Here is a 15,292-nt window from a genome sequence, read left to right on the forward strand (position 1 = left end):
GTATTAAAACTTTTTTCTTTTAAACAAAAAAATACATCTTTTATCAAATATACGTTGTTGATTAGCAAAAAACGGTATTAATGGTTTGGCCAGTTTGGCCGGTGGATCTTGTCCTTGTGAAATTTCTGCATGGATCTAAAGCATGTAAAATTTCTCAGGTGCTTTTTAGACATAAAGGAGTTTTTTTTCTTCACCAATAAATGTGTTCCTAACTTAGGCTTCTTTTTTTCCTGCCAGTATCCACAGTGCGTCTCTGCAAAGTGAGAACTGCATGCTCCAGCATAAACAGTGTGTGCGTTTGCAGCATCTTTACACATTTATCAGCAGCTACAAAAGGTGTTTTATAACAAAAAAAAAGTAGAAAAAAAAAGACAAATTGCAGCTCTACACATTCGTGCATTTGGCAGGCAGTCTAAAAGGCTTTTAGCAATCTGTGTGAGATAAGAAAACAGATCCTATCTTGTGCCATTTAGCAACTCAGGCTTCTTCTGCACACTTTATAGGCTACAAACCAATATACTCTATATTACTGTGACTAGACACACAAGTATACCTGCATGCACTTCTCCCTCTCCCTGTTAAATCCCACGCTCACTTATTGACAGAGGTTACGGGAAGAAAGGAAAGTCGGCCGCTTCACTTTGATAGGCAATGACAGTTTTTATTTCAAAAACAACTGAAATTAAAAAAAAAAGCAAAAAACGGTAGGAACTAAGAAAACCCTCCATAAAGGCACTTCTTTCAAAGTGACCGTAGATGTTTGAACAGCAGTGAAATGCAGCTTTAAGCTAAATGTGCATCTACAGGACATAAGCTCACTGGGTATTGTTTTATTGCTAATGACGATTTCGTTTGACAGTACAGAGTCGAGAGTATTCCTTTTCTCCGGTACATCTGCAGTCTACAGTCAAACGTGAGATCTCCAAAATAAAAGACAAACAAACTCGTTTTATTTTGAGTTCCCTGAAACCTGTTGTATAAAGTGTTTTAATGGAATATGTGTGATGTGTGTTATTGCTCATAATGAGAGATATGTGGGATGTGCATCACTGTGCCCTTTGATTCCTATAATCCATTTATGTGGTGATTTGGCTGTTTGAATTTGACTTGCCTTGTTTGATAAAGGGACTCATACAATAACGTCTGGCTCTGTTAAATTTCTGTTTTTGGCCTCTAAAATAGCAATTACCTTTTTTTTTTTTTTTTCTGTTATGTATTGCAAATATCCGTTCAACCCACGCACTTCCATACACTTGACATCAGAATTAAAACCTGAATGTTTCATTTGAATATAAATGCTACAGATAACAAAAAGTAAAAAAAAATCCATATAACCAGAAGTCCGATAGTTGCGTAGAAGCAGATATACAATATAGAAGAATAAATAACATTTAGCATAAAGTATTTTTGTGGGATTCAGGCGGTTATAAAGAGGAACACTGTCAGAAGCACAAGCATTCGTTTGGATTGAGTATATTCTCTTTCATGATAGGTAATATTGTGCTGCAGATTATTATCCTCCGTGAAACTAGCATTCAGCTGACAGGCGACCAGACAGTTGGAAAAGAACAAGGTGTTTTTCATGTCCAAGTCATTCCGTGAAGTGATGCGGCCCTGTGTTTTCTTTTTTCAGACCATCATTAAACAGTTTACACATTCATGCTTCTGTCTGCCTCGTCTCAGTGTGCCAATCAGAAGTGCCAATCAAAGTCGTTTCCCAGACCTCTCTACATTCATTGATGTGCAATTACAAGGCTAAATACTGTGATAGTCCTTAGTATATTGAGCCATATATACACATTCATTTCTGTGTAATATCTGGTATACACAAATCATGTACCGTAACAAAATAAATTTGCATTCCACGGAAACATTCACTCACAGACAGCAGACTGTGACATGAATAGAAGAAAAAAATGAACTGTTGTGGAGATTATGCGAGTGTTACATGTCAGCGTCAACGGTGCAGATGTGCAGAATGCCGTTACAACTTAAATATGGAGTGGCATGCCCACCACCTTAGTACATATATACATACAGACATGGAAGCTACATATTTCTGGGATTACACATTTTCCCTTTTTCATGGTGAGAGTGGAATAAAACCACAGACAGTGTGTAGAGCCTCGCCAAATGGCTGAGGTGTTTGTAGGCCCGGGCACCTTCAAAGATAGGAAAAAGAGGGATCTAAAAAAACAAAAAAACAAAAAATTAATAATAAATTAAAAGAGGCTCCATGTCTCCACCTGTGGTTGATAACAGTCACTGCATTGTCAACCATATCCAGCAGCCCCACAGAAGCTGTTTCATGTGCAGCAGGTAGACTGCCAAAGCTGCCTCCAGCTCCTCGCACACTCTCTGTGGACGCCGACGGTCTGTGCAGTACATGGCAACGCCCAGGAATGACATCAGCAGGAAGAGGCAGGTGAACAGGGCAAGGTGGGGGCGGGATGGTGTAGTCTCATAGGCTGCACAGGGGGAAAAAAACCAGACCGGTTTTTCAGAGTTTTGATTTGTAAATGACGAGCATTTGAATTGCACATTTCTTTTGTCGTTTGAGGCGAGGCCTCAAGTGTCAGGTTTCAGAGGATGTTTTTGTAGATTAGTTAAGCTTACATTAATATTTGCTGTTCCAGGCATTGTTAAACAAGACGTGACAGTGGCGTGCTAAACTCCCCATAGCATGTGTGCCACGTGGAGTCCTAACAATTCTAATGCTAATGCTGCTACAAGCCTGACAGCCTCTTTCCTCTTTATGAGTGCACTTTTGAAACTCTCGTGTGCTCATTAGTAACGTTATTTTTCAGACAGACTTACCACCTAAACAGTCACAATAAGGAATGTCTGCAAAGCCAAAAGAAAAGAGGTCAGTCAGTCACTGAAAGCTGACCTCATGATGTGCAGCAGCTACAAACCAGCTGCTGTACCCTTTCAGTCGCCACTGTCTCTCTTGAACAGACTCCACAGTGCCTCATTTGCATGCATAATTAATTAAAAAGAATAAATCTCTTGCTCATGTGTGGACACCTCTTGGCATTACGTTATTTTTAAGTAGCACAGAACCCCCAAATGACAGTAGTTTATGATGCAATTTCTGGGTGTTTTAATACTAGCTGGGTTTCCTCTTTAATGTAAATTCGAAGGCATGTGCAGCTTTGGGCTGAGGGTTCCTATCTAAGCTGGGATAGCAACACATTTTTAAGAATAAAAATACCAATGAAAAGCACCAGAGGGCAACATGTTCTCTGTGCAAACACATCTTGCAGCCTAAAACCGAGCAGGATGGACTCATTACAAATTGTTTGCGTGCATGCTTTCTCACCGTGCACTGTGGTCTCAGGCTCCCTGAATCGAACTCTGCGCTCGCCTTTACGTTTGTGGTTGAGTTCTGTGTCTAGTCTGTAGTTGGAACTTGGCTTCTTTAGGATGGAGGTGGGGACTTTGCTGTTGGTTAACTACATTAGATAAAATTCACATTGAGCACATTTATTGCATTAAAGGCCAGCAGCAAACAGCTGGAACAGATCTATTCCAAAGAAGCTGCCTCATATAACACAGAAATAAATCAGAATAACACCAACCAGATACCCTCAGGTGTTTTACCTACCTTAGGTTTAAGTGTGTCTTCCTGATGGTGGTGGGTATCCTTTCTGTGGCGTACCTCTGAGTGTTTCTCCCGGTGGGAATGAGGAAGACAGCTGACCGAGTCTCTGAGAGACTCTGCAGCAGCGAAACGTTTGGACAGTGCAGACACACACTGACCCAGAGAGTCTAGGAAGAGAACCATGACCATACAGAACATGAGACGAGCAGCTTAACATCGGAGTCTCCAGTCAAGACAGAGCAGAACTCAAGCTCAACATGCAAATGTACAGGAGGCAAGACGGAAGTGTGTTAACTCCGTCTGCACCGGGTACAGTGCAGCCGTGGGAGTTCAGCACAACTGCACAGTGCTCACTGTGTGAAAAAGCTATCAATTATATCAGGCCCTCTAAAAAAATCTGGATCTCATCACAGTTTATAAAAAAGAAATAAATAGAAATAAAAATTAGCCACTACAGACTACACACACATTGCCTAAAGTTGCCTACTATTGTGTATGTGTCAGCATTGCTGGATAAATTCTCTCTCAGATGACTTCAGTTATTAATAAAAACATGCTAGTTACAATAATATCTTAGGTCAGTTATTTAGTCCATGTTTTTACTTCTGGGGAGAACTTTGGCTTTTTAATAGGTGCAGACTTGAATCAAAGATGACTTGAAATGAAGTGAAGGCTCAGATATTTTGGGACACATATGCAATTATAATTTCAACATATCACATACAGTTACAGTTAAGTCTACATCAGCTTGAAAATACATGCAGGCAATGTTCTAGCAGAGGGAGGGGCTGACTGACCTACTTAATGGTCAAGGGTATGTGAGGGACATGGGGTGTAAACACTTAAACCTGCCATCATGGTGCAGGCCAAAAAGGAGCCCTTTCTGCTCAGTGCAAAATGAAACAAAACAATGCACAGAGCCTTAATTTTTCCAGCGTTTCACCAAACATTTTAAGACAAACTGAGGTGAACAACAAGTATTTTTCCCCTTTTTAATGGTCTATATTCATGTCTTGGTGCAGCTGCTCTTGTTCTGCACGGGTGTCTCTGTAAGCTGACTCAACACTAAACTGTTTCTACGTCTTAACAAAATGCACAGTTCAGAGTCAGGTAAGCCAAGCATGCACACTGTGCAACAAATCCACAACCTTAAACTGTCACTCTGCACGTTCCTGTGTCCAACATCACCACAAATGTGAATTAATTTAACATTTTCATGGCATGAGACTGTGTTGTGTGCGCTCTACAACAGGGATTAACATCATAAGACACGGAGGTCTCCACCCTTATTCTATATACTACTCTCTGAATCATACACCCATGTTTGTTTTCACTGTATATTTATGTGCGTACAGTAAATCCCTGTGTCATAAGTGTTTAGTCTGTATTATTCAACTATCCTTTACCTGAATATTCAGTCTTGCCAATTTCAGCATATACGGTTGCCATGAGCTCAAGGCTTCTAGCTGTAATTGGATGGTCATTTCCAAAGGCCCTCTGGTGAATCTTTGTAGCCTGAAAGAAGCAGAGATGTATTATTTTAAAGCTTACAGAAGAGTTATAATATTCTATTGGTTCAAATATCCGATTTTTACATACCTTACCGCTGTATTCTAGGGCAAGATGAGGTCTAAAAGGAAAAGGAAAGACAAATGAAACGAATAAACTAAAGGCAACGCCACTTTGTTTTTCTGGAACAAATATTTGCTGACAATAAATGTGTTACAGTATGTTAATAATGGATGACTTTGAATTATCAAACATCATCTAGCCGACATTTTTCTTCCGTTTGAAAACATAAACATGTTACGGGCAAATATTTCCAGTGACGATAATAATTCCAGACCACAATGAAGCAGAAAAGGCACGCGCTTCATTGTCAGGGGAGCATATCAGTTTCTGTGTTCGGGGCACATCAGCATGACAAATCTAAACACACGTGTGCTGTGATTGGACACGGACAGCAGGGCTGCGGATGCTCAGGTACTTTATGGAGGAAGTGGAAACCTTCTTTTTCTGCCAGCGCTGCCATCCACTGTCTATTCTCAGGGTGAATTACAAAGGGCATGGCGCTCACAGGTTGGTTTACTATCTCCGGCCCCTCTGCCTCACTCCTGCTTAGTGTTAAGCTAGGTGAACACGATGGGTTTCATTGAAGATCTGCCAGCTGTTCCAGTCATATTGGCACTGAAAAGTCTGCCAAGGACATTCATCACCCTAACACCCTCACGTGTGCCTATAGATGTAGAGCAAGCTCTGTTTAGTGTGACAGATGTCAGCTTCGCTGTTCCAAACCCATACTTTCCTTCAATTAGTAATGGTCAGGTGTCAGTTTGCAATGCTTTAGAAGGTCTTTCTCAGAGGATACGTGATCAGCAAAGGCAGAAAAGCCCTTCACTAGCTCAAAGGACTTCCTATGACATTGTTAAAAGATTTAGTAACAATTACAACTTCCTGTCTGTAAGGAGGAAGCTCTAAAACCACCGCTTATAGCGGGCGCAGTAAGAGATTGGTCATTATTTAAAGAAACCAGAGTCAGTTTGTGTGCAGTTTTTGATTATTTTGTTCAGTCTGTGTAATCGTTTCAGAGTAAGTTTGCGAAGTCTGGAAAGAAACCACCAAAGAGCAGAAATGCAATCCTCCACAGCCATGCACAATCAGTACCATCTCATTTAACTTTAACTACTGCATGCTGCTTGCATTAATGAAGCAGTGTAACCAGCCCTCCACCGAGCACACCTTCCACCCTCTGTCACCCTCTCAGGCAATCAGGTTAAATGGCCTAATCCCAACAATGAAAACAGAGGCACAGAAAATGGGTGCATTCTGTGGCCTAACAAAGTACCCCTGCAACAGGAGACACCAGATCCAGTTAAGGTGTTCCTTCTGTAACGCTCGCATAGAGCGTGGTGTCTCTTTTTTCTACATCTGCATGAAAATTTGACCATGGCTGAAAAGGCTTGAAGCTGTGGTTTGTTTGGTTGAAGGAATTTGCAGAAATTTCCAGAATGGGAAAACTGCATGTGTAATAGCGATGGCTGCGCTTATAGTTTTGGATAATTAATAAAGATTAAGAGATAGCAACAGAAAAGGTCATCAAACCTTTAGAAAACAGAAAATTCGAAGAAGTTAGGTGACAGTAATTTATTCCTTTTTAACTCATCTTGACATTATTATTAATAAGATGATGACTTCACTTTATAAACAATGGGTTATTCATAATCAAAATGATTAAAATCTTTAACAGCAACAAAGGCAAAACTTACAGTTTGCCTTGTCATATTTAAGCCAGCAACATTTTTTTCATCTCTCTTAGACGATGATGGGCAAAATACAGCAGAATATACAAAAGCACACACACAGCAATGCCTACATCATGCATAAATGATAAATAAGTTAAAGCAAGCACTAAAAGTCAGTTTATTTAATACAGAGAGACCTGAAAGTAGCGGAACATGTAACACCCCATTAATTACAGCGTAACGGAGGCTTTGAGAGGACACAGTTTTACCTACTGTTTGCTCATGATGCAAAGCTGAGCCAGCCGTTCGAGGTGCTGTGCCTGGGAGGCCTGCTCTGAAAGTTCCTCTGGGGTTGTCCATCCCGCGGAGCCCAGCGGAGCCTCCTCTTGAGGCCCTGTTACACAAACACAGGGCATGGAATCACGACCCGACAACGCTCTTTTGAGCTAACCTTGCTCCTCGCTACCCTCCTCTTCCACTGAAGAGTTTAACAAAAAATTAATCTCCCCGAAAGCCGGGTATCTGTCTGTATCAACTTGTCTGGCACTGCTGTGGACTTGAAGCCGGAACAATAAAGAGGAGCCAACTGAGGACTGGAGACACAAGAGATAAGGGCAGGAGGGAGCAGATAAGGGAGTCAAACAACACACTCGCCACACCCCCTGGAGCATTGAGACGCACGCAGAGTGACACACCACAAACATCATGCAAGTACTGAACACACAGAGCACACACATAGAAGATGCTTGGCTTGCAATCCACGCCACATCTAAATGCAAATAAATCATTGTAAGAGGTAAAGACATTAGTCTGCATTACAAAACCGACAAAATGACAATTACATTGGGGGAAACAGAGAAAAGAGGAAAGGGCACATTTTGAAAGCACTGGGGAGGAAAAGAAAGCTGTAAGCTGTAGCTATAGTGCCAGCTCTGCCCCCAGAGAAGTCCAGCATCCAATCTGAATGAGTGCTGAATCAGGGGCTTCAGTATTCTGTAGTGACACACAGCTCGTAATGAGAAACTGTGGCCATTTGTCTTCTACTCCATCCCTGATCTCCACTGTGCCCATGCTACACTGCGCTGCTGCCTCAGCAGCAGACAGAGAGGCAGGCGTCTGGAGCAGCGGCAGCAGCAGGTGATGAATGAGCAGCCTTGCTGTGAATGCTCGCGTAAAGCTCGACCGGGTATATTGTAAACAAAGATGGAGTTGGGTAAAATGCGATGTCATATTGCCTGAACAACAACAAGAAAAAAGTATTCCTTCATTTTTACAAAAGTAAAATTGGTGAAGAAAAATAACAATGTGTTGATTAACTGTTTTAATCACCAGAAAAATGCCTTTAAAAGTAACTGATCCACTCAAATCCAAGTGAAACCGCAGTTATACTGAGCTACGGACAAACCTGATGACAAATTTTGTGCAGTGAACACAAGACTCTCGGAAAACGTTCAGCAATTCGCTGAAAGAGTTGTGTATTTATTTTACACCAGAGTACTGCCAGATGTCGTGGTTTTCGGAGAAATCGAAATTCTAAGAAATCACGAGGACATGCCAAAACCACACGGATTCAAAGTGCACGCTCTATAGGACATGCTATGTGTTTTCACACATATTCCCAGAAGTATTCCTTGATAGCATAACATGAAAAGTACTTGCCTGTGCTCCCCTGAAGAGCGGTGAGCTCGATCAATGCCACTTCATAGAACATTTTTTCAGCCTGTATGAACTGGAGGGCCTTCCCATCTATTTATATGGGTGAAGGATCAGTCTCGGATATCAGAGGGATTACAGGCAGCTGCTTAAGTTAAAAACAGTCTCTGCTGCACAGCTCATAGACAACACACTTTTTTCACCTCACGTGCAAACAAACCTATGGGCAAACACAGCATACAGTACTCCAGGACACATTAGATTAGAGGTCAGTCACTCTGCCTGCTGTTTTTGTGGTTTTGTGAGCCAAAACATGTCAGACATTCAGTCTGATAATATAGACATGCCACATAACGACTCATATCTCTGTTGTATTGCCTTCCTTTGTCGTTTTTGTGTATATTTTTTGTACATGATGTTTTGGACTGATCTGATTTGGCAGGTTTTTGTTTCCATGAAAAGACTCTATTTTAAGCGTCCTAAAAATAGCTCGCTTGAAACATTCCATGCACTTGGTTTTTGTTCCACTGTAAAACGACACCGTTGATGTTTGTCAGGTGAGTTTAAAGACCAATTGGGACGGAGAAGGCTTAAAATAAACTCAGGCGTGCTTGTTTAAATGTCCGACTTAACACCAGATTTCTCATGTGTGCCTCTTTTCAGCTCTGCTGTGACGCTACATGCCAATAAATCCTATAATGTTTTTCATAATATATAATATACAATTTTTAAAATATTTTTTAGTGCGTCATGCTATTAAAAAAAACATGAGCCAAGCCATATACAGAATTGTTTAAAATTCTTGAGTGTCCCCATATTTCTTTAAATTTTGATTCCACAAATGGTCTTGAGCACAGTGCCCCAGTCTTTCTGAAAAATCTTCACAAAGTTCATCTTTGGACATTGGCTGTTTTTCACTCATTTCCTGTCCAGTTTTTTTCCTTGTTTGTTTGTTAACCCACTTAACACTGAAGTATGACTCATTCGGGGGATAAAACAGTGTCGTGTCTACACAGAACAGACAGATTAGCAAAGGAGCAATTTTAAATTGTATCTTTAAGTCAGTTGTGTTGGGGATCTTGTCAAAAACTGATGAAAGTATGAACACAGATAATACAGACAGATTTAGACACAACGCAGATCCATCGGGAAACACGTTTGCACATGTTTCAATGAACTTGTGCAACTAATTCCCATTTTCCTGGCAAAATATAAAGAAACATGGTGTGGCTCAAGACTTCTGCACAGTACCGTATTTGCCCGAGAGACAAAGACCCACTACAATTAAAACAAAACAAGATCTAAGATGTAAGAAATGCAAGAAAACGTGTACTCCTGAGCTGATTAGTAACAGGATGAGGAATGGTGATGGATGAATGTTGAAATGCTTTTAGAGGAAGTGCTTTTAAATAATTTAATGTGCTGTACAGAAGAAAAACTGAGCACTTTTATAAGTCACTGGAAAAGGATGACTGTTGTACTGCTTTTGCTTTGATCACATTTTTGAGCAAGCTTAGAGCTCTATTACAAGATGGTTAGAAATACCTGTCACCGCTCCTGGGAGTCACCTGTTTAGCCGGACCATCTGTGAGGGAGGATGAGGGGAACAGCCGTCACCAAAGGTCACAGCGCTACTTCTGTCTGCTATTTTTAGTCAGCCTGGACTATAACAATGCAACAACAGGAACCTCACACAATGCTCTCCTGGGAATGACCTCCATTCTCTCATCCACACCCTCTCTGAAACTGTAATTGGACTACACTCCAAAACTCTGGAACCTTCAAAGGCATCTGATTACACGTGTGCTCACCTCAAGTGTACAACCTATTTTAGTAGGGAGGAAATTGGAATTTGCTGTGGAATAGTACACCTAAGAAACTTGAAACGTGACTTAATTAGATATAACTTAACTAATTGTACTTCAGAAATCTGAAATCGGGATATAACTGCATCTTTATCCGAAATCCACCTTTATTGGAAGTTAAAGTCCGCGTGTGCCACGCAGTTTTCTTTCCATGAAACACATATCAGTAACACTCATGAGCTAAAACAGCCTTTGGCTTTGAATAAAGGTCATTTGTGGACGGTTCCAGCTCTGATAACAACACATCAAGCCTTAAGCAGTCATTGCACTGGTACTATGACTATCAAGTGCAACTAATATAGTTTATTTGTCTGGACTCATTGGTTTTCTTATCATGCTTTTGGTTAGAAATAACACATGAGAAGACGCTGCCAATCCTGTTCTCATACAGCATTTGCGTGACACTAAAAAGTTCCCACATCCTGCTCCCAGTTTGAGCAGACTGACCCCTCACCTCACCTCCCCAGAGGGTATTCACAAATGCACCAAAACATCACTGCTTCAGCTTCTGTGATTATCATGAAAAATACTAAAAGAACTGAAAGGTTGGAAGCAATTTAAACGGCAAAAATGGTTCAATCTCGAAGCGTTGTTTTCGTGACTGCAATAACCCTTTTTCATTGTTATGCAAACTATTTCAGTCTGTATCTGACCTGCAATGCTTGTAATTTCACATTAAACCAAAACAATATGCGTTGCATAATAAAATAGCCAAATCTGACATGACACCACACGCTACTCTTACTGACTTCAGGAAAGAGTGTATCGTATGCTAAAAAAATTTAACCCCATCTTGGAAGATGACCCTTGTAAGTAGATACCTTTCCATGCTGAGAGGGGCGAACTGTAATGGCTATTGACAAAATGAAGCTCAGCAAATTGACCTATTTTGGAAAATGGACAGTGAGCGCTAGAGCCCTGCTGAGGTAGATAACCTGAGCTGGCAAGTAAAGTGTTGGAGTGTCTCAGTAACAGAGAGAGGAGCCATGGAGGTAATATATCCTGAAACATAACACCTCTCTATTATCTCTCTGTCCTTTACAGCTATAGTTTATAGAAGCAGTGAAGTGGCAATGCACAGGCTAGTCAGCGCAGATACGGGTTAATTAGTGCTTTCCCACTCTGTTGTGTGGAGATAAGAGCCTACAAATCCTCTTAAGAGACAGACACACAACCTGGGCTCCACACAAAACATGAGGCATTTGGGGACAAATGCCTCAAAGACATCCCCTCATCCTCTCTGCTTTACATTGCTTTCTATAAAGGGTCTACACGGTTCATTGTGGTGGAATTTGCCAAGCTTGCCTCAGTGACAAGCCTTTACACAACAGGTTTACAGAGTCGAAGAGCTAGTTTTATAGTTAGCTGCTTGCTAGAGGCTTAAAGGACAGGGGCAGAAAAAGTGTCAGATCAGCTTTTCCTCTTTTGTTAGTAAAGGATACAATTCTTTTCAGTGATGAAGAGTTCTGCAATCTGTAAAGCATAAAAAACAACCAAGGGACGTAGTTAAATATTAAATAATTCACTTCCAACATCACAGACGGGTAGGCGTATGCATGATGTCACGAGCTGTCAAAACAAATAATTGTGCTCTCCTCACAGCACTGTTGGGCTGGTCAACATCATGCCATGCATTCCAAAGTTGTGGAGTAAAGGCTATGTTTTGACATCAGGGACATTCCTTCAGGCACAAGCAAAGACGGTTAAAACTGTAGCTCTACCTTTGTGGGAGGGTCTTCTAAAGCAACCCCAGTGTTTAATCTGCTAAGACTTTGGCCTTGGCTGCACAGAGCCCAAACATAATGCCTCTGATCTCACGCATAGCCCACACACCATGGGGGAAATATTAACGGGATACTACGCTATTACCATAAACAGTGCCACTGTTTCTATGGAATACATTAGGCTTGAACTCAGCACCGCTAATAGCAGCATGCACATCATCAGTTCTACGAGACCGAATGATTTTACAGTGTCAACACAGAGACCCATGATGAACTGTGCTGTCAGGTTTGACATTGAATATACTGAATGTGTCCTTTGTGTTGTGTTGTGATGCACATGTGTTTGGACAGCTGTGCAAATACATGGTAGGGCAAAAAATGTGTAGATGTAGGTAACACACACGTGAATTCATGCTGGCACATGTGGAAGAGAAAGACACACAGAAAGACAGAATCTATGGCTGTGTGACATTTTGTGGGTGTGAGTATATCCAGTTCCCATCTGGCTCACCTGGTGTAAGCAGTTGGGCAGAGAGGTGAAGTTCTGCACATGAGTCAGTCCCAGCAGGCAGCTGAGGAAGCAGTGGAGGGCGGCCTGGTACTCCCCCTGCTGCTGGAGCTGCTGTCCCAGCTCAAACAGGCCCTCCCTCCCTCTGTTCAGCATCCCCAGTCCCAGCCAGAGTCAGCGCTGCCTCCCATCAGAGCTCCACCGGCCGAGGACGAGCGTTCCTCCCTTCACCAGTCTGCTGAAGCACCACAGGTAGAAAGAAGCAGCCACACAGTGAAATGTTTTCAGACCGCTGCCGCTCACATGAATCAAAACAGGAATGTGACAGGAGGAGGAGGGAGCAGTGCAGCTTCCTCTCAGTCTCGTCTGTGCACAGTAAGTCAAGGACAGGTTGTAAGGAGCAGTCTGAGGGAGCACTGGCGACTCACACAGAAAAGATTCATTCCCCTCCCTCCTCCTAGGCTGCACCAGGAAAGGAGGACAGAGGAAGTTGGAGAGTATTTGCTGTTTGAGTGACAGCGCTCTCAGCCAATCCCTGCTCTAAACATGTACAGTAGCTCCTCCAGAGTCTGCTGAGCACATTGAGTCTCTCTCCAATCCTCGAACAGGGAAACTGCAAAGGTTTATGTTTTGATGATGAAAAGCAAACATAGTGGCACATGTATATTATCTACTACAGCTTTAAATATTGCATATAATTCGATTCACTTTTGTGAGAACCCCTTTTTTTCCTCTGATACTGTGCTGTGTGCAGTACATTATGCATATTAACAGTATGAGGAAATTTTGATTCTTACTGCCCTGCTCATGATTTATAAATGAGACATACATAAGAATTATTCACCAAATGCTGTGTTAGCATGTTTTTGGAATACAGTGCAACCAAGCACAATTCTGTAACGGAAAGAAAACCGCAGAGAAAAACACAGGATCATTAGAAATAGCCATATAAGAGAAAAGACTCACTATCCAAACAAGGACAACAAATATTTATTCAGGAGGAGCGCCTCCTGCGGATGTTTGCTCACTTACCTTAACACTCAACACTAATCCGAGGCAAACCTGTGCCAACAGGAATGGACGGGATGTAGAGATGAGTGATATGGCCATATCTTGATTGCTGGATCATATAGAAGATCATGACTCTGAGAGCAGCATCCCTACTGTCAGTCCATTTGGTCATAAGCTTGGCAGGAGGAGGAAATGAATGGTGTATAACAAGGCAAATGGGCAGAGTCAGTCTCCATTAGTGTCCAATGCACCTTGCTAAGCAAGATGGGATTTTAATGGTTAGTAAAGCTGGGGAATGGGAGATGAGAAGGCATTAAACTCGCACTTCGGGTCAGGTGTCGAACTGTGAACAGCGCAAATTTATCTATAAGCTGTGAGGTGACATTATGCTGATGCAGGCCAACTTATCTCCTTCCTGCCCAGAGACCTGGATAAAACAGACACGTAATTGTGCTTGCTCTACTATCCTGCTGCACAGCCATAATGCAGTTAGACAGTAAGCAAAGCTTCTGATATGAGTGAGTTGGAAGGCCACTGGCAGAGAGTGTGGATCTCCATTTCAAAACTGCAGGCCAGCCAAACTGAAACGACACACTGAACTGTGAAGGGACTGGATCTTTATCTATTGGGGCAACTATGCAACTGGAAGCCCACCCAAAACATAGAGAACAATCCTTTCAAAAATACTGTGTTTTTCCAACCATGAAAAAACTCCATCATCGTTAAATGATCTGGAAGCCCTCAGCCTGGGTAATGCCCACTACACTGAAATCAACTGATGAGAGAAACAATATTTAAACAGTTGATGCTCTTGCAAATACGTCATAAAACAGTAGTTATAAAATATAAATCACCATAAAACTGATATGCAAAGTTGACATCATAAAAAACTCACACTTCTATATACCATGCATGTGATGTCTGTACAACTGCTGTCTTGCATTTTGCATGTTGGCTGGGATGCTGTTGGACAATTAACTCTTTTGACTTGCTCCCAACGCAGAAACACAGATCTTTTATTTACAATTGTTTTGACATAGATATAGATTGATGGTCACTAGTCCGCAGGGTGAGAATGGAAATCTACCTGTTATTGGAATATTGATTGCCTGTCCCGTGGAGTTGGTAGACCTATACATCAGTATGATCAGCAAACACAGCCCCCACTGCCCAGGGACACCAATACACCACACTAATGTAAAGAGATAGCGAGCAGCAGACTGCAGAGTGGAATGAAACTGTCATTCACAGATATAAATTTAACTTCTGCAGGTTATTGCAGAGCAGTAAACTTTGGTATATTAAATTAGTGTTAATGGTTTGTGTAATGCACATTTGCAGTGTTTTGCAGGTTGGACTGGTTTATATATCACCGCACTCCCTCAGTACACAAGTGTGCAATTTGGTATGAAATGATGAACTTTACTGTTAATTATCAGCAGATTAAAATCAATGCATCCTTTACTTTAATACTGGAAACCTTAGTCTTAGTTTCTCTGCCTCATGCATACTTGAACTTTTCTCTGCACGACTTAATGTAATGAGAAAATCTTTCGCTATTAAAAAGAGTATTTGCTAGATTAACACATTTTGCTTTGTCCAGCAGGTTTGCAGGGGAACATTGCTGCTCTTGTGTCCTCCCGTCATTTCTCAACACTGCGCATGACCCTACATCAGCATATACT

General features: G+C 41.6%; 1 protein-coding gene across 1 annotated transcript; it reads right to left on the bottom strand.

Annotated features, from left to right (window-relative positions):
* Positions 1 to 652: 652 nt before the first annotated feature.
* Positions 653 to 12,980, bottom strand: lg19h14orf180 (linkage group 19 C14orf180 homolog). Its single transcript, XM_085343288.1, has 9 exons — positions 12,600 to 12,980; positions 11,807 to 11,837; positions 8,506 to 8,592; positions 7,120 to 7,240; positions 5,204 to 5,234; positions 5,011 to 5,119; positions 3,608 to 3,771; positions 3,323 to 3,455; positions 653 to 2,468 (listed from the first exon to the last, which is right to left on the bottom strand). The coding sequence occupies exons 1-9, from the start codon at positions 12,750 to 12,752 to the stop codon at positions 2,263 to 2,265; spliced, it is 1,035 nt and encodes a 344-aa protein (XP_085199414.1). The 5' UTR covers positions 12,753 to 12,980; the 3' UTR covers positions 653 to 2,262.
* Positions 12,981 to 15,292: the final 2,312 nt, after the last annotated feature.

Source organism: Diplotaxodon limnothrissa, linkage group LG19, assembly GCF_057381915.1.
Source record: "Diplotaxodon limnothrissa isolate DT_005_m linkage group LG19, D_limnothrissa_male_GT1.1, whole genome shotgun sequence".
Lineage (NCBI taxonomy): Eukaryota > Metazoa > Chordata > Actinopteri > Cichliformes > Cichlidae > Diplotaxodon > Diplotaxodon limnothrissa.

What these genes read in the sequence shown, in the direction of transcription:
- lg19h14orf180 (XM_085343288.1), bottom strand. Translation starts at nt 12,752, where the DNA reads ATGCTGAACAGAGGGAGGGAGGGCCTGTTTGAGCTGGGACAGCAGCTC. An exon ending in CTTTGCATCATGAGCAAACA is followed by an intron (nt 5,235 to 7,119) that starts GTAGGTAAAACT and finishes TTTTCCTTTTAG; the next exon opens with ACCTCATCTTGCCCTAGAAT. An exon ending in TGGCAAGACTGAATATTCAG is followed by an intron (nt 3,772 to 5,010) that starts GTAAAGGATAGT and finishes TTCTCTTCCTAG; the next exon opens with ACTCTCTGGGTCAGTGTGTG.